We start from the raw sequence: 24,885 nt of genomic DNA, 5'->3' as shown, positions 1-24,885 counted from the left end.
TTGCAAGCCCTTGTTTTCCTGGCTTGTTGTCCTCCTGTGTCCTGTGTGTCCGTCTCCTGGGACACTTGTCTTCTCCCCTGAACCTGGGGGCTGTCTTCAGGCCTCTGGGGTTTGTGGATTTCAGTATATGGTACTATCCGGGCTCCCCCCAACCCCCTTGCCCAGGGGAAAAGGCAGGAATTTCCTCACCCATGGGAATGTGAAGTGTTATGTTAATGGCTGTTGTTACACACACATACACACACACTCACACACACACTAAAAATTATAAAAAGAACACACAAGAGTTACAGTCCCAGAAGCCCACAGGGGCCACTCTGCCCTGTTCTAGAGGGCCGCTAGGCGCCGGAATGGATGCAGTGAGTGCCTTGTGAGAAGGGGAACTGCAGAGAATGAAGCTTTGGATCGCACTCTCCTAAACTCTTAGGGCAGTGGCTGGGGAGGGTGGGATTGGGTAGACACTTCTTCTGCCCGGCTGCTAGTTTGATGCAGCCAGCGACTTTAAACAACTCGATGTTACAGCTACACTCTAGTCTGCCTACCCACTGTTAGGGGTGTCCTCCCTTCCTCCTGACGCTCACGGGCATTCTTCATTTCTGGTGACGTTTTTGGTTGGGCACTTGGCCGCCCCACAGAGATTTCAACCTTCTCTGAATCTGAGTGAAAACACTTGAGCCAAACTCTGATGCCTCCATGCCAAGCAGAAGTAGTGTGTCTAACTTCCGGGTCGTGACCTTAAAAGGAGAGATGAGTCTTCTTGTGGCTCTTTGGAATGTGGAGTTGGTTGGGAGTCATCCTGGGTCATGTGGGTGAGGCTGCTCCTCAGGCATGGCAGAGTCACAAGACAGACGGGCCCAGGCTGACCCAGTGATTAACTGCACTGTTTGATGCAAACTGCTGCTGCGATAGGGACACATTTTCGTTTGGGTCTAGTGATAGCAGCTGAACGGCTGTCCTCATTTCAGCACCTCGTCCCAAGAGGTCAGGAGATAAAGGGGAGACACAGTAGCCATGCACCTGGGACAGAGATCTTGCAGTGAAAATGTGACCTGGCCACAGTTCCCTTACAGAATCTACAGCTTCCCTTTGGCTGTCACAGGGGTGGCTGTTCGGTAGACGGGAAGAGTTGGAGTTTCCTGTAATCTTACTCCAGTTTGTGTGTGGGTGGGTATGTGTGTGCGCACACCAGTCAGATATTTTTCAATAGCAACTGACAGAAATCGTAATGCAAGTGGCTTGGGAAACAAGGGAAGATGCTGCAACGGACAAATGCAGGGGAAGATGGGGTCCAGCCAGGCCATCGAATGATGTCAGAGCCCCGGACTTCACTGCTTCTGGCTCAGGAGCTTGCTTCTGCCGTGCTGGTGCCAATCTCGGGAGGTTTCCTTCCATGCTTATAAGATTTCCATCCTAGCTTTTCAGCAACTCTACTCGAGTCTTTTCTCCTAACAAGCGTTCCAGAAATGGACTCTGACAGGTTCTGAGACGACGTGACTCATCCTCCTTATAATCCCTCCGGCAGGAGACTCCCACTGGCCAGGTGTGGTGATGTAAAGGACACTTCAGGAGACAGGTGCGGTACTGTCCTCTCTAGCATGTACAAGATTAAGTGGAGGGTGGGCACATAATAAACTCGGATCGATGTAAACTCTTTCCCCTCTCTTTCTGCTCTCCTGGCTCCTGGCCATTCCGCACGATGATGGCAGTAGCGCCTGGCTTAGCTCCCTTTAAAACTTGCCTCCTCTCCAAAGGCTTCTCTAGAGAGAAGGCACAGGCTCGAGGATAGATGGCGTTCTCTGGGTGAAGCGAAGACACTTTAGTTGTGGTCCATTCTGTGTCTTACTCAGTTAGTTTATTGACATTATCTTTCTTTTTAAATCATTTTATCGGGGCTCATACAACTCTCATCACAATCCATACATACATCAATTGAGTAAAGCACTTATACATTCGTTGCCCTCATCATTCTCAAAATTCACCTTCCACTTGGGTTCCTGGAATCAGCTCATTTTCTTTTCCCTCCCCTTCCCGCCTCCCTCATGAACCCTTAATAATTTACAAATTATTATTTTATCTTATCTTACACTGCCTGGCGTCTCCCTTCACCCACTTTTCTGTTGCCCATCCCCCAGAGAGGTTATATGTAGATCCCCAAGATCAGTTCCCCCTTTCTACACTCCCTTTCCTCCCGGTATCGCCACTCTCACCGCTGGTCCTGAGGGGTTATCTGTCCTAGATTCCCTGTGTTTCCAGATCCCAACTGCACCGCTGTGCATCATCTGGCCTAACCAGGTTTGCAAGGTAGAATTGGGGTCATGATAGTTGGAGGGAGGACATTATCTTTTTGTTAACCTCAGTTTGCATTACGATTTCTGCTAGGGTGTCTTCCTCACTTCCACAAAGCCCCGTGCCCGGGGGAGGTAGGGACCTTCTCCTGGGACATCAGTGCTCCCCGTCAGGCCTCTTGGGAAATCACTTCTTGGTATTTTCACAGATAAGCTCCTACGTCTTGTCCCCACATAAGCTATCATCACTGTTTTCTATAAGACACATTAATAAGCAGAAACTTTTAACACTAAGAAAAATTCATTTAAAAAAATAATATTTAAATAAGAAAACTAAAATAAAAAAGCAGACCACGGTTTTTCTGTACATTGTATTTACAAAATGTCTTGGACTCTACCCTCCCAAGAACAGTTGACCGGGAAGAACAACTATTAACCTACCGCATATACTCGTGTATAAACCTAGTTTTTAGCACATTTTTACAGTAAAATTAGGTGCCTCGGCTGATATTTGGGTCGGCTTATACTTGAGTATATATGGTATATAGTGGTCTCAGGGGCTTTCATTTCCTTCTCAGGACAGCAACCCCCTTGAGCAGAGCAAGAGAAGCAAGGCATCTCCCCTCACTCCCCTGTCCCCATCTGAAGACTGTCTGAATAACAACGGCAGAAGTAAGTTTGCAGGCCACCTGTCGACCCTTCTCCATTAGGTTTGGGTGAAGCGCTCTGACTGGCGGTTTTGCTTCATTGGAAGAAACCTGGCACAGCACGGCCAAGTCTTCCTCAGGGACATGGATTCCGAGAGGGCAAGTCAAAGCACAGGCGTCCCAGGCATTTGCCATCTCTCAGCCAAGCTCCGCTTCACATCAACTCATCTGCACAGTGAAGGGATTTGACCGCACGGGTGCCAGGTCCCATGCAGCTTGGCAAGTCATGGCCAGCCAGCATCAAAGCTCCCACTGTCCACGTGGTCAGAGAACACGCTCTCTTTGCCAAGGGACAAAAAAGGGGAAACTCTTATTTTGGCACCAACTCTCGGATACAAAAGTTGGGATTAAAGTAGATGAATAAAGTGCACATTTCGCGGTGCGTGTGGGAGTTAGTTAGGACGCAATAGCCGGACATTTATGCCTGCTGCAGAACTGTGGTCACCTTCAGTCGTAAATGAGCACACCAGATCTCTCTGTCGGGATACAAAACCTCACAGTGAAGTCCCCAGAGTCCATAGCTGGTGTCCATTAGCCACGTCTCTCCATGTATGTCAGGCAAGGACAGTTCTTGTCGCAGGGAGGACTGGACACACCAGGGGCCTTCCCCTCAAGGAAGCAAGAAATTATCCATCAAGGATCTCAAACCCCAGGATGACAGGCAAAGCCTCGTTTCTGCGGAATATAAAACACTCTGTGTCCTCCACTTCTAACAGTTCGTCCAGGGAAGCCACTACCAGATCATGATCCTGTAGCATTTCTGGGTAGCGGGACACGGCTCGCTCGATCCTCGTTGATCGCCGGACAGGAGTGATGAGCTTCATGTCTTGCATGTCTGGCATTCCAATTAGTCTGAGAGAGTGAGTGGGAGACAAGAGAGATTCATTCAGAATCTTATAATTTCTTGGGAAACTCGATCAGATATATTTTATTTTATTCTATTTTATTTTTCACACCGGACAGGCACATTAGAGGGACTGGCTGACACCGCAGCACTGTGATGGTGGCAGTACAGGGACTCCCTGCGTGTTGTGAAAGCAGGTTTTATTTGAAGCCGACTACTTGGCAGTTAGGGTTTGTTTACTCCAGAAGCTTCCCAAAGAGCTGACAGGGCTTGAGCAAACTGGGCCTATCACCAAATGGGGCTGGACTAATTAATTCTAAGATTCTTTTTTCTAGCTTTGACAATAAGTTATTGAAAATATAGTTTTCAGATGGTGGACACCAGGCGGCAGATTCCAACGGGAACCAATACGGCTCCATCCTCACACTCTTTACTACAGAGAAGCAGCCTAGAGGGCAGGGTGCAGAAACCCTTTCACGCAGTGAATTAGGGCTTTTTTTTGGTCACAGAACTAGGTAATATTCATCTAAGCAAAACTGAGAGGACCCCTGGTGGTGCAGTGGTTAAGAGCTTGGTTGCAAAGCAAAAGGTTGGCAGTTCAAATCCTACAGTAGCTCCTCCCCAGGGGGAAGAGACGAGTGGTCTTGGAAAGCCTGTTCTACTCGGTGCCACAGGGTCGCTAGGAGTTGGCGCTGTCTCCAAACAGCAGCGGGTTTGCGTTTTGGTGAGCACATTAGCGAGCAATCTGCTGAAGAGCTTTCTTATTTGGTCTGGAGCCTGCTTCCATCCATTTGAAAATGGAGCTGAGTGTACTGGAGAGGGGCCGGGCCTGGACAGGAGTGTAGGATTGGGGTGGGGGTCTCACTGCGCTTTCCAGGAAATGCAAATGTATCCATGCTCTTGTTGGAATGTCCCTCTCAAGATCATGAGCAGAGCGCCGTGATGTTACACGGGCATCTTAGAAAAGGATCCTGATATACTAAGGTTATTCATTAGTGTGGGGTCTGTCTTCCACATAAGCTTGTGCAAACACCAAATGCTTCTGACACTCGGAGCAGCCTTTGACTATGTACTCAGCTGGCCTCCCTGCTATCACACACAAAGGTGTAAGGAGCCGAGGGTGCGGGGTGGCTCTCAATGACACAGAGGATTACGTGCTGGACTGCTGACACGTTGGCAGTTTAAAACCACCCACCCTTCAAAGGGGGAAAGATGGGGCGTCTACTGTGGTAAAGAGTTACAGCCTTGGAACCCCTGGGGAGCACTTCTACTGTCTGGTTGGGTCACTAGGAGTCGGACGTGACTCCACGGCAGCGGGGCGGGTGGTGGCTTCTTTCACAGCTACAAAGCAGGCTGCCCCTTGTCCGGAGCCATGAGGCCCGGCCATTATTTGGAATTTATTAGGACTTGCCTGGGGCCTCAACCTAAGACAGGTCATAGTCGCCTGGAGGACTATGACTGATGACGGGTAAGGGAGATTTCAGGACTCGAAGACCTAAGCCAGACACAGTCATCTGCTGGCGTTTTGAGTGAAAATGTCTTCAGTAAATTAAAAAGGGGGAAAGAAAGATGTTAAAGGCCATTAAGACAACCTTAAAACAGCTGAAAATTCTCATGACTTGTGTCAGTGTTTGCTGATTTCTTCTGTGACTCTATCAAGAGCAAGAAAGTATGCAAGGTCTGGAAAAACAGGTGTTTTAATTTTCTCAAGGATGTCTAACTTGGCAAAAGATAGAGTTGCTATGTGTATCAACTGTGCTCGTTTAGCAATGAGATAATTAACACTGGGTTTCTGCATGAATATAAGGAATATAATGTTATCATTATTTTAAAATTTTTGAAATTTATTGCCTTGTTATCTGCAATGTCCTCAAACCATGCTAGCATGAGGTACTGCACAAGTTCATCTGAACAGCCGTGAGTTGAACCAAGTTCGTGGAGTAACCCCCCTCTGCAAAGCCTGAAGGACTGGCAGTCATTGACGGGTAAAAGCGGCACAAGACATACCAACCTAAGACAGACACTGGTTTGCTCTTATTTTATGAAGGCATTCCATTGATCAATGATGGGTAAGGATAACCCTTGATGCCTGACAACCTAAGACAGGCGCAGTTCCCGAGGGGATCTCTCTTGGCTTTGAATAATATATAAAAGGGGGACCTGTCCGGAGCCATGAGGCCCGGCCATTACTTGGAATTTATTAGGACTTGCCTGGAGCCGTGAGGCACGGTCATTACTTGGAATTCATTAGCCTGAGCCAGCCTACAGCACTGCAGCTGTGTTTAACATACTTATCTTGCCAGACATAGATAGGGAAGTCTCTATCTGTCTGCACGATTCTGTTCTGCGGTCACTCTTCCCGGTATGAACTCTGCTCCAACCTTGGGTAAACATGTGTGTAATGATTATATATATACATCTGCATCCTGATTCCCCCACTATTGTTCTCAGGGAAACATCTGCGGCTTGTTTCCCTTTCCCTGGCCTATATAAGCTATAACTTTCCACTCAATAAATAGGACTTGATCAGGATATTGTCTTGTCCTCATTCTCCGTGCCTCTTATACCCCCCCAATTCCCACTCTCTCCTCCAGGACCCACGGTGAATGTCCAGGACCCACGGGGCAGCCCCGCTTGGGACTTCGGGGTCCTCAGCCCCTGCACGTACAGGCAAGTGAGGGTGGGGAGCGAGGGCTGTCTCCAGGAGGGAGAGGGGATCCACACAGGATGCTGGCTGTACCCTCCTCCCCGAGAGTCAAGTCTCATCACGTGGGGTGGGAGGGGGCATGGTGTGTGTGCCTAACACGGACACGGGCCACCCCGCCCTCTCAGCTCCAGAGATGGCTTAGACTGCCTGGCCCTCGGAGATGGCAGACAGCACCCATGCTGCTGTTACTCTGCGCCTGTGGAGGGGAACTTGCGAACACAAAGCATGATGGCGTGTGCTTACTTAGGGACCGGGGCGATCTGCAACTTGATGCCAGGGTGCTTGTCCTCGCCGGCTGTGGTTGCTGTTGTAACCGGCTCTCTCTCTCTTGAAGCAAGACAAGCCTTTTCAGATTCCACCTTCTTGATCAGGTCTTCGGCTCGTAGCGAGTCAGAGGCAATGCCTGAGGATGCAAGTCTGGCTTAGCAACTTGATATTTATGCAAGGAAAGCATACCGCATATCATGATGTTTAGTGATACTCCTGGGCTCTGTCTACTAGAACCAGGAGGGGCTGACTGTAAGTGGGACTCGGAGCTAGTTTTTCTTCGTCACAGCGCTGTCGCCATGCCCTGAGCTCCCCAAGCGCCCCAGCACTTGCAGAGGGAGCCTTGCTGCCCCTGCGCCGCCGCTCTCTCCTCCTCTCTGAGCTTTAGGAGAACTCCCTCAGGGACTAGTCACTACCTGTGAATCAATAATTGGACACCGGACCTTCGACTCCCAGGGGTCACTGGTTTGATCTCCTGGCCCCTTCTCCCAGGGACAACCTCGTGGCTAACAGCTTGGACAGTGGATGAAAAAAGTCTCGCACTGACACAATTTTTAATGAATACAACGAACAATGAATACAAAGAGAGGCAGGAATGAGACAGAAGCAGGCTGGCACTGTGACTAGAGGCTGAGACCCAAAGAGAGGCCAAGGGTCCACGAGTTGTAAAGGCTGAATTCTGACTCTGTTTTTATCCTTCGAAGGTCTCGACCAGGTGTTATAATCAAACACCTGCATTGTAGCACTATTTCCGGCGAGTCTGCCATTGAGAGGAACAACTCTATGGCCCTAGTCCCAAAAGCAATGTGCTATGAAGTTGTATTCCAAATGACTCGATTGAACCCCGAAGTTTAATTTACTCTTAAAGAGTTGTCACGTTGTGAGATAATAAAAAGAATCTTTTTGTTTTCAAACAACTTGTTTTAGCCCCTTTCGATTCATAGAACAAATAATTTAAGCAATTATAATATAAGCCATTTACTGTGTTGGGCGAAATATTAAAGAAAATTCTTCAACACTGACCAGTGACAGGAATAGTTAACTAAGCAAAGAGCCTCCAGATGGCTATTCTTAACGAGGCACCTAACTTGAGATGTGCAGCACAGGTTGAAGCTTGTTCTGATTAAACGTCATGTGACGTAAACAAGGTATTTCTCCATTCAGCCTCACTCAGTCTCTTGAGAAAGGCATTTGTCTTTTCCCCTCTAGGATGCTCAGGATGCTGTAGGCCAGGCTCCTCTAGAGCCAACAGCCCATGTCCTGCACTGAGCGCTACATTTACCGTACATCTCGGTATAAGCTGGCCTGAATATCAGCCGAGGCACCTCATTTTACCAAAAAAAAAAAAAAATCTGCAAAAAAAATGTGCTGGAAAAACTCGGCTTATGCACGAGTATATACGGTACTTTGTTTTCTCTGGTGAAAGACCAAATAATTTATTTTAAAGTTCACTTCCTTTGTTCTGCCGTAGACAGTGTCAGATCATAGGACGATGTTGAGAATGACAGGCTGAGGACAATGGCATCCCTCCTCATTAAGCAGAACATTTCAAGATCCATCCTAAAGTCCAGCCCACTGTGCTAAGATCCCACTCAGATGCCTACACGGAACACCTGCTAGGCTAGTACATCTGTTATTGGAGCTTACACAAAGCCACTAATGCCCAAAGTGAAGAGCTGACAGATTTTCACCAGCTTCTACAGTTTGAAATCAATCACACGTGCACCAAAATAAGTTGATAATTCTTAGAAAGAATTCTGTGAATGTTGGAATCTGGAAGAAGGATCTTTCATTGGGAAACGCAGTCCTGGCGATCCCATTGACTTGTAACGACAGAGTAACTCAGCTGATGACCATGGCTGCAAGACCAGGCCAAAGAACCGAGAGAGGAATTTGGGGGACTTAGGAATATTTCCTTTTTCCTTGACTGACTTTTCCTCACCAGCTAGAGGGCACAAATGTAAATACAAAGAAAGCAGTACCTTCTGTGGTTCTCTTTGGGTCTTGCAGAATATTAAGTATAACTTCCCGCAACTCTAGTATTGGCTGGAGGGATGAAAGAGGCAAACATAAACAATATTAAAAACATTAATTAAGAAAATGAGCTAATCCGGGAGATGGACATATCTGATCAGAGCACACGGGAGCAGATGAAGGGGCAGAAGGAGAGAGTGGAACACAGCCTGGCCCACCAGGCCGTGAGGATGATGTTCCTGAGTAGAGCAGCCAGTCCACAGAGAGAATGACATGGCTGGCCCCACTATGAGAAATGATACCAATCAGTGACTAAGGGCGATACAGGGGACAGCACCGGAGACACAGTGTGGGAATTGCACCTGACCTGATCCCACCACACCGAGGCAAAGCACTGGGGGAATGCAGCGGAACAGCAAGGGAATGGAGTGGCAAGGCCCCCAGGGAATGCTGAAAGTGGACTTTGGGGTCAGGGCGTGGTGCCCCAACAGACTGGACTGGAAAACGCTCCTAAGGGCCAGCAAACGATCCCTGAACTAACTACAAGCTTTTCTCTTGTGAACTGTTTTGTTCTGTTCTTTGTCAGTGGTTTGTTTTTGTTGTTTTGTTGTCTGGTTGTATACTGTTGCTTTGTTTTCCTCTGTCTTGTTTTCGTGCATGTTAGTGTCTCCACAGGTTTGTCTGAATAGGACAGGCTGGATGAACTATCTGGAGGAAAAACAACGGGACCGACAGTTCCGGGGGGACTTGGGGTGGGGGGGTAGTAGGGGGAAGGAAGTGGTGTTAACAAACACAGGGACAAGGGAAAAACATGGGACCCCGAATGGTAGAGAAGGGGGAGTGGCAGGCCTGGTGGGAAATGATCAAGGGTAAGGTTGCTTAGAGAAGAGGTATACTCTAACCCAGGTGGTGACGAAGCATGGTAGAAGGGCAGGAGGAAAGTCAAGGGAGAGGGAGGAAGGAGCTGGGAGTCAAAGGGCATTTATGGAGGTCTAGACAAAGACATGTACATGCAAATATATATAGGAGGATGGGGAACTAGATCTATGTGTCTATATTTATAGGTTAAGTATTAAGGTGGCAGAAGGACCTTGGGCCTCTACTTAAACACTCCCTCAATGCATGAATTCTTTCTTTCATTAAATTGGAACTCTATGATGCTCACTCTCCCGACACAACTGCTGGAGCCAAAGTGGGTGAACAAGTAAATGTGGTGAAGAAAGCTGATGGTGCCCGGCTATCAAAAGAGATAGTGACTGGGGTCTTAAAGGCTTGAAGATAAACAAGCGACCATCTAGCTCAGAAGCAACAAAGCCCACATGGAAGAACACACCAGCCTGTGTGATTGCGTGGTCCCGAAGGGATCAGTTATCAGGCATCAAAGTACAAAAAAAATCATATCATTGGCTGCACACCTCCATGATAGGATCGCTGAAGACAATTGGGTGCATAAGCAAATGTGGTGAAGAAAGCTGATGGTGCCCGGCTATCAAAAGAGATAGTGTCTGGGGTCTTAAAGGCTTGAAGGTGAACAAGTGGCCATCTAGCTCAGAAGCAAAAAAGCCCACATGGAAGAAGCACACCGGCCAGTGCGATCACGTGGTGCCAAAGGGACCAGGTATAGGCATCATGCAAAAAAAAAAAAAGAAAGAAGATATATGTGTGTATATGTATATATATGTGTGTGTATATATATGTATATACCATATTGAATGAAGGGGGACGTGCAGAGTGGAGACCCAAGGCCCAAGTGTCGGCCAATGGAGATCCCCTCATAGAGGGGTTTAGGAGAGGAGATGGGTTAATTAGGGTGCGAGGTAGTACCGATGAAGAACACAGCTTTCCCCCAGATCCTGGATGCTTCCTCCCCCCAACTACCATGATCCGAATTCTCCTTGCAGGGCTGGATAGGGCAGAGGTGGTACACTGGTACATATGAGGGCTGGAGGCACAGGGAATCCAGGGTGGATGATACCTTCAGGACCAAGGGTGTGAGGGACGATGCTGGGAGAGTGGAGGGTGAGTGGGTTGGAAAGGGGGAACTGATTACAAGGATCCACATGTGACCTCCTCCCTGGGAGAGGGACGGCAGAGAAGGGGGGGAAGGGAGACTCCGGATAGGGCAAGATATGACAAAATAACGAGGTATAAATTACCAAGGGCACATGAGGGAGGGGGGAAGCAGGGGGGGGAGGGGAAAAAAAAGAGGACCTGATGGAAAGGGCTTAAGTAGAGAGCAAATGCTTTGAGAATGATTGGGGCAGGGAATGTATGGGTGTGCTTTATACAATTGATGTATGTATATGTATGGATTGTGGTAAGAGTTGTATGAGCCCCTAATAAAATGTAAAAAAAGAAAAGAGGAGAAAAAAAAAAGAAAATGATTAGGGCAAAGAATGTACAGATGTGCTTTATACAATTGATGTATGTATAAGTATGGACTGTGATAAGAGTTGTATGAGCCCCTAATAAATTGTTTAAAAAAATAAAAAAGAAAATGAGCTAAAGGACTTTAGACATTAAAGAACTTCTTTTTCTAAAAAATGGCTTCCTTTTTTTTAAATGTTATGTAAACATCTCAGATTTATAACTTTACGGGCAAAACGAAGGAACAGAAGAAATGTTGGTTAAATGTAGGCACACGACTTTAGTGGAAATCTATTGCTGATAAACCTTTTCCAAATCAAACTCTTCTTTTCTTGGAGAGCTGCACGATTCCATTGATGATGTGCTCCCACGGAAAGGCTCGGCCAACCATGAAAGAAAGGCTAGCCACATGGAAAACACACTTTAGGTTTTTATTTATTTATGAAATCATTTTACTGGGGGCTCGCACAACTCCCATCACAATCCACACATCAGTCCAATCAGGCATGTTTGTACGTCTGTTGCCCTCATTCTCTTCTAGACGTCACTTTCTACTCAGCTCTCAGTACCAGCTCTTTTTATTTCTCTCCCTCCTCCCCCCACCCTCACAGCCCCGATCGACGGTACACTGTTATTATTTGCATCTCTCTCACTGACCGCGGTCTCCCCTCCCCGTGTCCTCTGTTGCCCTTCCCCCTGTAGAGGGGTGCATGGCCATGTGTCGACCACCTGATCGGCTCCCTCCCTCTCCCCTGCCCTTCCAGCAGCACCCCTCCCACTCCTGGATCCTGCGTGTCGTGATCTCCCATCCCTTTGAGTTCCCGTGCACACGCTCCAGTCTAGTGTGAACTGGGAAGCGGCACTGGGGTCGGGGCAGCTTAGTTTAGTTTAGTCTTAGTGTAGAAGTCACACACTTCCTTACCAAAAAACTGGTTAAGCTGCAGAAAAAGATCCATGCACAGTTTCATCGCCCACACCCAACTTTTTACTCAGTTTGAGCAACTCCTCCTTTCCTTTTTCCTTTGGAATGGCAGCACAGCAACTTACCTTGTAATAGGCAGACAAGGTCTCAAAAATCCTTTATCGAAAAGTAATTTTCTGATGAAACTACCTAAGATAATTCACTCTTAAAAATGATTTGGCCCATTCCACGAATCATAGCCTCATGAAAGAAAGTTATACTTTCACACAATTTATTTAGAGACGAGTTTTCCTGACTTGTAGTCGTAAATGTTAGATAAAAGGTGACAATGTGGCAAAAATGGGTATCGGTGGGATGCATTTGGAAAGAGGCCATATAACAAGTATCAAGCATATTGAACCCTCTTGTAGATTTCTGGATAGAGATTGTGACATGGGAGAAAATATACAGTCTTGGAAAGTCAGAACTGACTCAATGGCCATGGGTGTGGGTTATGTGGTGGACAAAGATGGTGTATTGACTCCCCATTAATTCTAGTCCCTCTTGAAGCTCTACTGAGACGATAATAAATAAAGGGGTTTTAAATAAAGGCACAACAACAACAACAGCAAAAATGAGGAGCTGATACCAAGGGCTCAAGAAGAAAGAAAATGTCTTGAAAATGATGATGGCAACAAATGTACAAATGTGCTTGACACGATGGATGGATGGAAGGATTGTGATAAGAGATTTACGAGTCTCTAGTAAAATGATTAAAACAAACAAACAAATGAAATAAAGCAACAATCTATACAGAGTGGCGAGAAGAAATAACAGTGAGATTTTGGAAGCTGGAATGCAAAAGGAGGTGGTAACTGATTTGAGAGGGTCCAATTTTAAGCTGGCTTTGTGGCTAAGAAACCACCTAACTCAGATCATTGGTCCCACAAAGGCCCAGCAATGAGTTATTAGACTAAAATCACAACTCCTGAGCATCTGTTCAAAAAGCCCTCCAAGCACGGTCTTCACACCAGAACTCCCTGGCGTCCAGAGGCTGTGTGAGACCCCCTTCCCTCAAGTTCATCCCAGCAGTAAACTGGGGATGGGCCCTCCAAGGCCGAGTATCCTTACCCTGTGCCTGTTGCAGATGGGGACACGTGAAGGCTCCCGTGCTAAGGGTCGGCTGCTGGTTCTCTCTGCCGCAGCCCTGCAGCCCGGCAGCAAACCAATGCGATGGAATCTACTGGTTTACATGTAACACTACTTTCTACAAAACCGGTATCCTCTTCTCAAATGGTCCTGAAGGACCTCCATATTCTGCATGTCACTTTATATTCTATACATCGCTTTATGAAATGGTACCTAGATATCTCACAGCACACTGTGGAGCTGTCACATTGAAACTACTAGCGCGCCCACATGCCAGAGCCCCAGGTCGCTCACTCCAGACAGGTACTCACTGTGGCCCCGTGGCGAATGGCCTCTTCGTAGAGCCCAATAACATCAAAGTTGCCTTTCTGCGCCAACAACTTTGCTTTGCAGATCCAGAATTTGGCAAACTTTTCAGCCTCAGGAATACTGGACAGTATGGTAAGCACTTCATCAGAAAACACACCCTGGAAAATGAAAATGCCCAGAGGAAGTATTGGCACGCATTGTTACTCTCACATCTCCCCAAGTTTATCCTGGCAGGCACGCAGAAATCAGTCTGATGGCTAAATTTTTTTGAACTTACCAAACACATCATAGCTGAAGGTAAAGGGATATGCGCTATAGTTTTATTTGTATAAAAACAACCAACTCCCCAGAGCCTAGAGGAATCATCTAGACACAAAGAGAAACTGCGATATCGTTGCACTGACCCGGGCTGCGTTGCAGGGTTGCTGAGTTAGGACTGACTACACAGCAGTAATTCTGGGTACGGCAGCCGGTCCCCGCTGCCTGTGGGTATACTAATGCTCCAGACTCCCTTTCCGGGACAGGCCTATGCCCCTGTCTTCAGAGCTCTGCCATGGGAATGAGCCAAAGTCACTCTGCTTGCCTTCCCATCCTCGCTGCTTCTGTATCCCCAGCATGCCCCTACCCATTTCCCTGGGAATCTCTAATCAATTACTTTCACACTAATCCCTGCCTCAGGGCTCTGCTTTCTGCAGGAAGTAGTATGCAACCAAATCCTACATGATATTCTTCTCAATGAAACATCAGGTATGCAAGTAGGGTTCCTGTTTTTTTTCCAAATTGACCTTTACTGATAAAAAACACTACCTATTCAAATCTGAGATATATGACCAAAGCAAAATTTAGAAACAGATTTATAAAAGTTAGGTGTGTGTATATATAATAAAGTCTGACACAAATAACCTAAACTTTCAATGAAAAAAATCATGAAAAAGAATATATATAAAAATAGGTACAGATTTAATACAGGAGGAAAAAATAATCAATACAAATCAAAAGATGAGCCTTTGAAAACATGAGAGAAATTTTTGGCAAGCCTAACCAAAAAAAACAAAGATAAACAAATGACCTACTGAGCCCCTGGTGAGCCCCCCCCACCCCCCGCCCCCACCATGGGTAGGGCTGTGATCAGCCCTGCTGACGTGCGTGCAGTGTGCAGCACGGAAAGTGGGTTATTGCAGATGGAAGGAGGTTAAAGTTTAGCACCCTACCGTGTGTTCTCCTTTATGATCCATTTAATTTGTTCTAGTTAGAAATATTTCTTTCTTTCCTATTGAGGTTTTTATTGTGTTATTTTACTGATTTCCTCTGTTATTCTTTTTTAAAACAGTTTTCTGTATATGAAATCCAGGACAGGTAAACATAGGTGTGGGGGGGTCAGATGCTCACAGACATCTTCCCTGAAGGCAGTCCCTGCCAGACTGCTGTCTGCCCACATCACAGGCATGGGTCTGCTCCCTGCTGCTGCTGGAGACAATGGATTACTTCTGCCTGAAGCTTGTGACCATTAGCCTGGTTCCTGTAGGTGGGGTTTACACCCTACTGAGAATGGTTCCTATGGAGATCCAAAGAACAGGTCAAGGTTAAGCCACCATCCTGAATCTAGGATCCGCCCATCTTGTCACATGTGTACCCCCAATCCCTCCTCTTCCTGTTACATATATTTCCCTAGACCACCCCCTCTCATTGCTCTATAACCTATAGCCCAGCCCCTTCCTGTGACGTGGGTCCCCACCTGTAATTAGGGGGCTTGCATGTCCCCAGAGAAGATAAAAGCCTTGGTCAGCATTAAATCTCTCTCTCCCTCCACGTGGACCACCAAGCGGGGCTGAGGTGAGCATGCTACCATGATTTGGGTCTGACTCCATTTATTTCAATGCTTAATGCCTTTCTCTCATGCTCTCTATAACTTTACTATGATCTTTACTTATTATCACTGTACAATTGTGCCTACCAGACCCGTAATGATGTGTTAGGGGCTGGCTTCCCCTGATGTACAGGGATGGTAACTTGGCGGTCTGGCAGGGGAGGAGGGGAACTAATAACAAAGAGTACAAGAATGAAGAAAATGTTCCCAAATGGATTATGATGATGCCCGTACCACTCTTCTTGATGTATTGAACTACTGAATTATATATGAATTATATACCCCAAAATCTAATGAAAATAAATGTTCTAAAGTAGTGTAAGAATAGAAAACTTGAAAACAAACGAAGCAAAAAATAACAAACAGAAGAAACTGAAATTGAAAAGATAAACACAAAACTATTCCCAAAGAAGCAAAATGCATATAATTATATGGGCACGTTCTGCCAGACTTTAAAGAACTACATTCTTGTGGCTAAATTACTTTTAGAGTACATGAAAAAGATACTCAACTGATAGACAAAACCAGCTTTCACACTGGTCACAGGAAAACACAAAGCACAACCTAAGAACATATGTAAAAACCAGGGACAAATGAACTGCAGCTCCTAGAATATTTAATTCATTATATTCTCTATGGGGAGCCTTTGTGGCACTGTCAGGTTTGGGGAGGAGGCGGCACTCACTGCAAAGCCAGGGTGGTTGTGCAGGAGGAAGATGAAGCTCTATGCTCCTGTGAAGATTCACGGCCTCAGAAACCACACACACACAGCTAGGGCCACTGACCCACGATTAACATGTATTCTCATGGAAGAGTGGCCGGCAGTAGTGCCCACCTGAGGGAGAAGTGAGGCTGCTTACATGTAAGCATGGGGAAAAAAAACAAACAAGGAAAACAACACAAGCAAAACCCAAACCCTCAAGTAACTAAGCTGTAACAGGAAGAGGAATGAAAACAAAAAGACCAAAGTTTAATCCCACACAGGGAAATCGTTCATGTTCAGCTGACTAGGGGAAAGGTGGGGCTGGAGGTGGGGGACAGGCACGGCCTAGAGCTGACCTAAGCTGAGGCATTCCTCTTGGCTGCCGGTCTTCTCCAACATAATGCGGCTGGCTTCAGGAAAGAGCCTTCGTATAGAAGTCTATTCCATCATTTAAAATTATGCTTCCTTCAAGGAATCTCTGAAGGCTCATCCCCTTTGCCTATCCCCACTTTTACCTGCAGAAGCTACCATCTAATGAAGACCCCATGTTACCCAGAGCACTGAGAATGTGCCGTATTTACACCTGACCTTGCTTTTGACCTGAGCTACCCTGATGTTAAATGCCCACTCCTTGGGCGTTGGTACTCTGAGAAGGCAGTTCCTTTCGGACCTGGAACTAGACTGCTCGGTGTCTCCATTTCATTTGCAGAATGGGGGCAGTTGATACGGCAGTTAAGAGGTGATATAGGTCAAGGGTGGACAGCAGTGCCTGGCACACAAGGGCCACTGTGTAAGTGTACTCTGTTGTTTTTAGTGTTACTCGGCTTCCCTAGGAAAAATAGCCACATTTCTACCTGACATCTGGAATCGGTAACTCCCCTACATTGAATTGAAGAAATGCTTCCTAGACTCCCGGGCCTGTGGCAAAGCTCTGGGACTGCTCCTCCCCACTCACCCCTTCGACGAGCTGCAGGCATTCTGTCAGCGCGCTGCTAATTTTACTCGACAGCGCACACTGGGCTTTCTTCTCTTTCTCTTCCTCTTCCATGCTCTTCCAGAAGGAGATGTTCATTTCCTCTATCACCCTTCTTTTGGCTTTTAGTTCCATTGGGGGTCGTTTATAGATTTTCCCCTTAGACTTCTGCCACTCTTCCAGCTGTTTCCTGTGAGGCAATGAGAGGGTGGAGCAGGTGATTAGCTGATACACCGTCAGGCTGCTCACCTGTGGGATATGCAGAGCTGGAGGATGACTAAAGACCTTCAGCCACAGGCAAAGCCAGAAACTACAGTTTACAAATGGGTCATGACCGTACTGGGCTGCCCCACCCTTCCCGAGGCACGGCCATGGCGGCCAGCTTTTCCTTCTTCAGATGGTTCTGCTCCTCAGTCTTTTCATCGCACCTGTATGCTATCTCTGACATCTGCTCAAGGCAGGCTCCATCCTCCACTCACAACTCCTCTCTCCCACCTTAGCCTGCCATCTGTTGCCCACGCAGACCAACCCAGCCTGTTGCATTAATTAGCGAAAGAAAGAGAAAAATGCCAAGTCGCAATCTCTGCCTGCCTTCTCCCCGCACTCAAAGGGACTCATTCACCCCCCCCCCCCGTTCCTGTGCGGGCTCATGAGCAACTGGTCCCCAGTGTGAACCCTAAATCTCTGCTGCTCACGGCTTCCACTCCTGCTTCCCAGAGGCCTACGGGCTGATGCTGAAGGGGCACCAAGACACGTAGAGCCAAGGAGCTGCAGCTGGAGGAGCTTCCTGACTTCTTTTAGTGACCAACTACAGATGACTTTCCAATATACACCTGAAGCCAGGAGAGAGGCCAGTGTCTAGCTGACAGCTTTAATTTGCCATCTGCTACACATCTCCAATTTGGCACTGCCAAAATACAAAACCACGCGACTTTCCCCTTCAGATCCATTCCAGTCCCAAAGTCTTCCCTACCTTGGTCAACAGCACCTGGTTCACTAGGTTGGTAGGGCTCCAGGCTCAAAGCTGTCTGAGCGGTCACCCCCACCCCACCCCCTGCCACATCACTGTGGAGTATCGCTTTGCCTTCTACTGCCAGCATCCTAGTCCAAGTCGCCGCCATCTGCCTGACATGCCTCGTAGCCAATACTCCAACCTTCATCAAGTCCGCGCTTTGCACAGCAGCGAGTGAGCTTTCAAACGTCAACCAGATCGTGCCGCTGCCAGGGACTTCCCGCCATTCTTGGAATAAAACTCAAAATGTTCCCCCAAAGGCCCAGGGTAATTGGCGCCTGCTCACCCCTCCAGTCTCATGGTCATACCACGGCCCTCCGTGTCCTCTTTCCCTACTCTTCAGACCCTGACCCAAGTTCATTCCTGCCCTAGGGCCTGCCATTTTCAGGGTTCAGTTCTTGGCTCCAATGCTACTTCTATCATTGGTCAGGTGGATCTTGGTGGAAAGCAGAGAATATCAGAAGTGGGTTTACTCCTGTTTTGCTGACCTTATTAAGGCATCCGATTGTGCGGATCGTGACCAGCTAAAGAATGGGAATTCAAGAACACTTAATGGCGCTCTTCTGGAACCTGCACACAGGCCAAGAGGCAGTTGTGCAAACAGAAGAGGAGACTGTGTGGTTTAGAAAACAGGAAAGACACGTGTCAGCGTTGTATCTTCTCACCATGCAACTTCAACTTATCTGCGGAGCAAAGAATGTTGGGCATGTGTGGGAGAGCGCAGCCTCGGCGGTAGCTGCAAGCTCCAGGAGGCCGTGCCGTCTCCCTGGGTGCTCAGTGCCCAGCGGTGTCTGGCACACGCACGTGTTCAGGAACATGTCATACAACCCACGCTTTTAGTGTGCAGCTGTGAGATTTTTTGACAAACTCAGGAAGTCAAGGAACCTCGACAAGATATGAAACAGTTACCACACTCACCAGGCTTCTTTCGCAGTCCTTGGTAGTCAACCCTGCCCTCATCTCCAGCTCTCCTGGTAATCACTCGTGTGTGTGCGTGTGTGAGCGTGTTCAACATTAAAATGCCCCTCGCTACTTCTGAATGACTGAATCAACGCTCTTGTTTCTCTCTCCTGGACTCCAGAGCACGATTCACACAGGGGTTATTTCAGCTGCAGCTGCTCCCGGCTCACCCTCTCTGTTTTCACAACAGGACAGTTGAGACCTCAGGCACTGGTTTCCTGTGTTGCTGGTTCTCTTCCTATCTCCTTTCACCTGTCTCCTAGTCATACATGAAGGGTTTTCCTTCTGGGAAGCCAACTTATTACCAGGACCTTATTGGCCTAATTTTATTTTTCTAGACTCTGACAAGGCACCCCAGACAACAGGTTACAGATTGTGATTGTCTGGCCCATTGCTGGTGAGCGAACACGCAAAGAAGGTATGATAAATGTCCTCGATTTTGCACTCCGACACGCTCAGCATGCAGCACCCTGTCTCATGATCGACGGTTGTCTAATCTAGATTGTGAACTTGCGGACAGAGACCCTGCCTGACTTCCTCATTCCCCAGCTCAGTCTCTGCACACAGCTTGCTTCGTCATTAGCTTTCCCTTAACCTTAGATCTCGGCTTAGATGTCACCGTCACCGGCTTGGAGAGTATCTCTTGGGGTCCTTCTATTCACGGAAGCCGTCCTAGGCCCCTCTCTCACGGCATCCCCACTCTGTTGCTATGTCCGCTCTCTCCAGGAGGCAGGGCGTGTTGGCCAGGGCTCTGGCCAGAGCATAATCTTGTGTTCACCTCAGAGCAGTCTCATGTTCAGGTCCTTCCCAACACCGGCACATTGAGCTCTTTCTGCTTCTTTTCGTTTCCAGCCAGGTGTGCACAGCGCTTCCACCGGGAGGTGTACCACCTGGAGGCTGGGTCTGGCCCCGATGCAGAAATGGTGCACAAGCATGTGGCTCAGTTTCACATATTACGTAACATTAACCTCCAGAAAACGGAGGTCCCCTCTCTGTCATCTGGCCGAGCTCTGGTTTTCGATGGATTGCTGTGCTCTGTCTTAGCATACTTCCCGAAATGTGGCCCGCTCAGACCGCTCCAAGCTTCCTGTTCCTTTTCTTTTTCCTTCCAGATCCTGTTTCTGGACTGAACCTCCTGGCCTTCTGGACTAATGGCCACTATCTCCCCACCTTCTCGTTCTGTGAACTCACTATTCTGGCTCCTCCGAACCTGCCCTGTCCTACCGCGCACCCACTGCACGGTACTTACCAGCTCGGTCCAACTTTTCTTTCTTTTTCACCCTAATAAATGATTTCCAACACACGGAATGCTACAGAGAAGTACTTAGAATATATGTATGAACAATTAAGCTCTGCCACATCTTAATTTTTCTCATATTTGCTTCGTTTTCTTTTTCCCTTCCTTTTTGGGGCCACAGCTACAAATGACTTAGGAACCATCATTTTAAGTTGCAAAATAATTTTACAATATAAAAAAAAGTAGAATCAGAGCACAGTACCTTCGATCCTCTGTTGCCTTCTTCATATTGGGGTTTGTTTGGCTCCCGTTGGCAACTCCTCTTTTAATTCTCACTGTGCAATCAGCCTGCATCTTGGGAGCTGTCTTGCTCAAAACTTGGCTCTGGGGAAGAGCCCTTTTCAACTTGGTATTTACAGTCTGTGCTTTTTGCTGAAAGTTATTGTTGCATTGACTCCCATTTGCTCTTACTTGAGGAGTGCTTGGAATTATGGCATTAGAGCGGCCAGTGGTCAAAGGAGGCCTCTGGCTGGGGCCTCTGGCAGTTGGCAGCACACATGGCGTCCGGGGTCTGAACCAGGGCTGGACAAACTTCTGCTCTGGCTTCCTGCTCAGATGCCTGCTGCTCATTCCCCCCTGAAACAAACTGGTGTCAGTCCGGGGTTTGGTATGTCTTGCTTTTTGTTCATTAACAGGGCAAGACTGTAACTTAGTTTCATTTGGCCTTTCATGCTTAGCCCCATTGACCTGTATGTCCTGATCCTTGGCCACTGGTTTCTTTGATGCCAGAGTCCTGCTAAGGGGCTTCACCGAGTGACAGGGCACTGTCCTTGGGGGCTTTCCCCCTGGTCTTGTAAGCGTCGCTCCTCGAGACACCGGCTGTGATTTCACGGGGCCACTCCTGACTTGCGTTTTCCCAACAAACTGTTTATTACCTCTGTCTTTCAGAATGGCCTTATTCACTAAACCTTTGCCCAAAGCTTCTTTCGGGGCCGCCCGGCTGTGGGCTGGACCATGAGAATTTGTTTTTGGCTTCCTGGGAGAACAGCACTGAGGAGCTGGGTTCCTGTCCGCGTCGGAGAAGGGTTGGGGCAAGTTCTCTTTGTCCCGCTCCTTCAGAAAGTGACCGGAAGACTCGTTTTCAGTAGGGGCGCTGTCCTTGGAGTCCATACGTTCACCTGTGCCATGATTTGTTACCCGTGGCTTCGCAGTTTTCGGTTTCTGACTGAGAAGTGACTCCACGGAGTCTCTGGCTGCTTTCCTTGTAGCGGATGATGCACTTTTCAGGTGCTGTTGAGTACTGCTGGAAGGCTTACAGGTTAGGCCGGAAGACACACATGCGGCAGTTAGCCTTCGTTTGCCCAGAGGCTTTGGTGGATTCAAGTTTGGTTTCTGGGCCCCTGTAACATTGGTGGGTCTAGGCTGCAGTCTAAGGCTGATGGGCCTGGTAGTTTTGATAGGCAAAGCAACATGGTCGGTCACATCCTTTTTGGGTCTAACAGTCTGTAACGATAAGGAAAAAAAATACAAAAAGTAAATTCATAATACTATCTTACTTAAAAAAAATGATAAAAATCCTATGTAAACACATTAGAAAAAAAACAAACCCCAAACACCCTTAGGTATTTTAGTTGAAATTTTATTTAAGAAAGCTCAATACTGAGACAGTAACATAAGGCTCATTAATAACAGACCATTACAAAATTATAGTGGATATCTAACAAATCATCTTACTTTTGAGAGATATTTAACAAATAATTGATTTTCACAACTTGACTGCTGGTCAGAAATATTTTCAGGATTGTTTAGCTCGATAGAATTATTCAGAGACGCAGTGACTACACAAGGATTCTTGTTTACAAGTTAGAATTTGCCTCAATTGAACAAATCTTTGGCGAATGCCCATTATGTCCTAGCATGTGTCCGTTTAGGGACTCTGAAGAGATAAACAAATAGGCTAGGGTCCTGCCCTACAAATGTCTCCCATTGTCTTGTGCTGCTGTCCTATGTATAAACTACATTAAAATCACCACTGCCTTTGTAAAAGTCAGGGTGCCCAGGGCGCTGTGCCTCAACCCCAGAGATCGCTGTTATGAAGACCGGTAAGTGGTAGATAAGACTGTGAGGGCTGGGACACGTTGGAAAAGCCCGTACCAGGAAATGTCGAAAACCACATCAGACCCAATGTGTACAGGGGTAATCAATTAACAAGGTTTCAACTGTTCATGTCAGGATTATCACTTTGATCTCCTACAGTCATCTCTTTCATGCACTGTTTTATATCCAGTTTATTCCCATCCCTCCATTATGGATAGAGGGAAATCACTGGGGGTTTATTTTTGGTATGCGAGAACCCAGGAATGATGAGCCTATAGAGACAGCAAGACATCGAGTAGGATAAGGGTCCCTGGGGGGTGGGGGGTCCCTGGGGGATGGGGGGTCCCTGGGGGATGGGGGGTCCCTGGGGGGTGGGGGGTCCCTGGGGATGGGGGGTCCCTGGGGGGTGGGGGGTCCCTGGGGGATGGGGGGTCCCTGGGGGATGGGGGTCCCTGGGGGGTGGGGGGTCCCTGGGGGATGGGGGGTCCCTGGGGGGTGGGGGGTCCCTGGGGGATGGGGGGGTCCCTGGGGGATGGGGGTCCCTGGGGGGTGGGGGGTCCCTGGGGGATGGGGGGTCCCTGGGGGATGGGGGGTGCCTGGGGGGTGGGGGGTCCCTGGGGGGTGGGGGGTCCCTGGGGGATGGGGGGTCCCTGGGGGGTGGGGGGTCCCTGGGGGTGGGGGGTCCCTGGGGGATGGGGGGTCCCTGGGGGGTGGGGGTCCCTGGGGGTGGGGGGGTAAAGGGACCTGACATCAAGGAGCTCCAGAAGAACGAGAGTATTGGAAACGGAGTGTGGTACCAATTGTACAATAACTGCTTCATGTGCTTCAACTTTGGAATGATGCAATTTCTAAGTTTGATTCTAGGCCATTAACAAGTCATGTGGTAAAATTTTGGATAAGCAAGGTAGGATTAGGTCACAGAGGGCTTTGAAAACCAGGCAAGGACAGGGAAAGAGGGACCAGACTTCAACCCGGTGCTCCAAGATGTGAATACAACATACCAGCATGAAGCAAGGAACCAATAGAGAGGTCTCTGAGGGGCCGGCCCCAATCCCAACTATGTGGACAGCACTAAAGCCACAGTTCAAGGAGAGGGACATGTCTAATCAGAGCACACAGGAGCAAATGAAGGGGGAGGGAGAATGGAGCACATCCCGGCCCACCAAGCCCTGAGGACGATATTCCTGCTCAGAGCAGCCAATGCACAGAGAGGACCATAGGGCTGTCCCTACTACGAGACACGACATCCCTCACTGACCCAGAACCCTATGGGGTACAACACTGGAGACACAGGAATTGTGCCTGATCTGACCCCACCACACAGAGGTGAAACACTGGTGCAGGGACATGGGTGACAGGGAGGTGAGGGAGAGGAAATGGGTGTTAACAAACTCAGGGACAAGGGAACAACAAATGAACTTAAAATCAATGGCAAGGAGGGTGTAGGAGGCCTGATAGGGCTTCATCAAGGGCAACATAAACAAGAGGAATTACTGAAATCCAAATGAAGGCTGAACATGATAGTGGGACAAGAGAAACATAAAAGGAAACAGAGGAAAGAACTAGGAGGCAAAGGACATTTATAGAGGTCTAAATACAGACATGTATATGTAAATATATTTATATGTGATAGGGAAATAGATCCATATACATATATTTATAGGCTTAGTATTAAGGTAGCAGATGGACATCGGGCCTCTACTCAAGTTCATCCTCAATTCAAGAACACACTTTGTTCTATTAAACTGGCATTCCATCATGCTCACCTTCACCAACACAATAGCTGAAGACAAAGCGGGTGCATAAGCAATGGTGGTGAAGAAAGCTGATGGTGCCAGGCTATCAAAAGATATAGTGTCTGGGGTCTTAAAGGCTTGAAAACAAAATAAAGTGGCCATCTAGCTGAGAAGCAACAAAACCCACATGGAAGAAGCACACCAGCCTGTGAGATCACGAGGTGTCAATAGTATCAGGTATCATCAAAGACCCAGAACAAAAAAAATCATATCATTGTGAATGAGGGGGAGGGCGGAGTGGAGACCCAAAGCACATCTGTAGGCAACTGGACATCCCATTACAGAAGGGTGGAGGGGAGGAGACAAGCCAGTCAGAGTGCAGTATAGCACCGATAAAATATACAACTTTCCTCTAGTTCTTTCATGTCTTCCCCCCCGCCCCCCCTTTCGACTATCATGACCTTAATTCTTCTACCTTACATATCTGGCTAGATCACAGCGTGTACATGGGTACAGATAAGAGCTGGAAACACAGGGAACCCAGGGCAGATAAACCCCTCAGGACCAATATTGAGAGTAGCCAGCCATACCAGGAGGGGTAGGAGAAGGTGGGGGAGATAGGGAGAACCCATCACATTGATCTACCTATAACCCCATCAGAGGGGGATGGACAACAGTGTAAGACATAAAAAAATCATAATTTATTTAATTATCAGGGGTTCATGAGGGAGGGAGAAAAAAATGAACCGATACCAAGGGCTCAAGTAGAAAGCAAATTTTTGGAATGATG

The 24,885-nt window shown here is 47.7% G+C and overlaps 1 protein-coding gene across 1 annotated transcript in view; it reads right to left on the bottom strand.

Annotated features, from left to right (window-relative positions):
• Positions 1 to 1,848: 1,848 nt before the first annotated feature.
• Positions 1,849 to 24,885, bottom strand: part of CKAP2L (cytoskeleton associated protein 2 like) — a 35,362-nt gene continuing 12,325 nt past the window's right edge. The window contains exons 4-9 of the mRNA XM_075563125.1: positions 20,525 to 21,765; positions 17,036 to 17,243; positions 13,513 to 13,668; positions 8,793 to 8,856; positions 6,787 to 6,946; positions 1,849 to 3,844 (exon numbers count right to left, since the gene is read on the bottom strand). Coding sequence (XP_075419240.1) covers positions 3,619 to 3,844; positions 6,787 to 6,946; positions 8,793 to 8,856; positions 13,513 to 13,668; positions 17,036 to 17,243; positions 20,525 to 21,765 — 2,055 coding nt within the window. The 3' untranslated portion in view covers positions 1,849 to 3,618. The remainder of the gene's footprint in view (positions 3,845 to 6,786; positions 6,947 to 8,792; positions 8,857 to 13,512; positions 13,669 to 17,035; positions 17,244 to 20,524; positions 21,766 to 24,885) is intronic.

This window comes from Tenrec ecaudatus, chromosome 11 (assembly GCF_050624435.1).
Source record: "Tenrec ecaudatus isolate mTenEca1 chromosome 11, mTenEca1.hap1, whole genome shotgun sequence".
NCBI classification, from domain to species: domain Eukaryota; kingdom Metazoa; phylum Chordata; class Mammalia; order Afrosoricida; family Tenrecidae; genus Tenrec; species Tenrec ecaudatus.
Note: the sequence above shows the minus strand (reverse complement) of the source record. Positions and strands in the feature narration are given on the sequence as shown.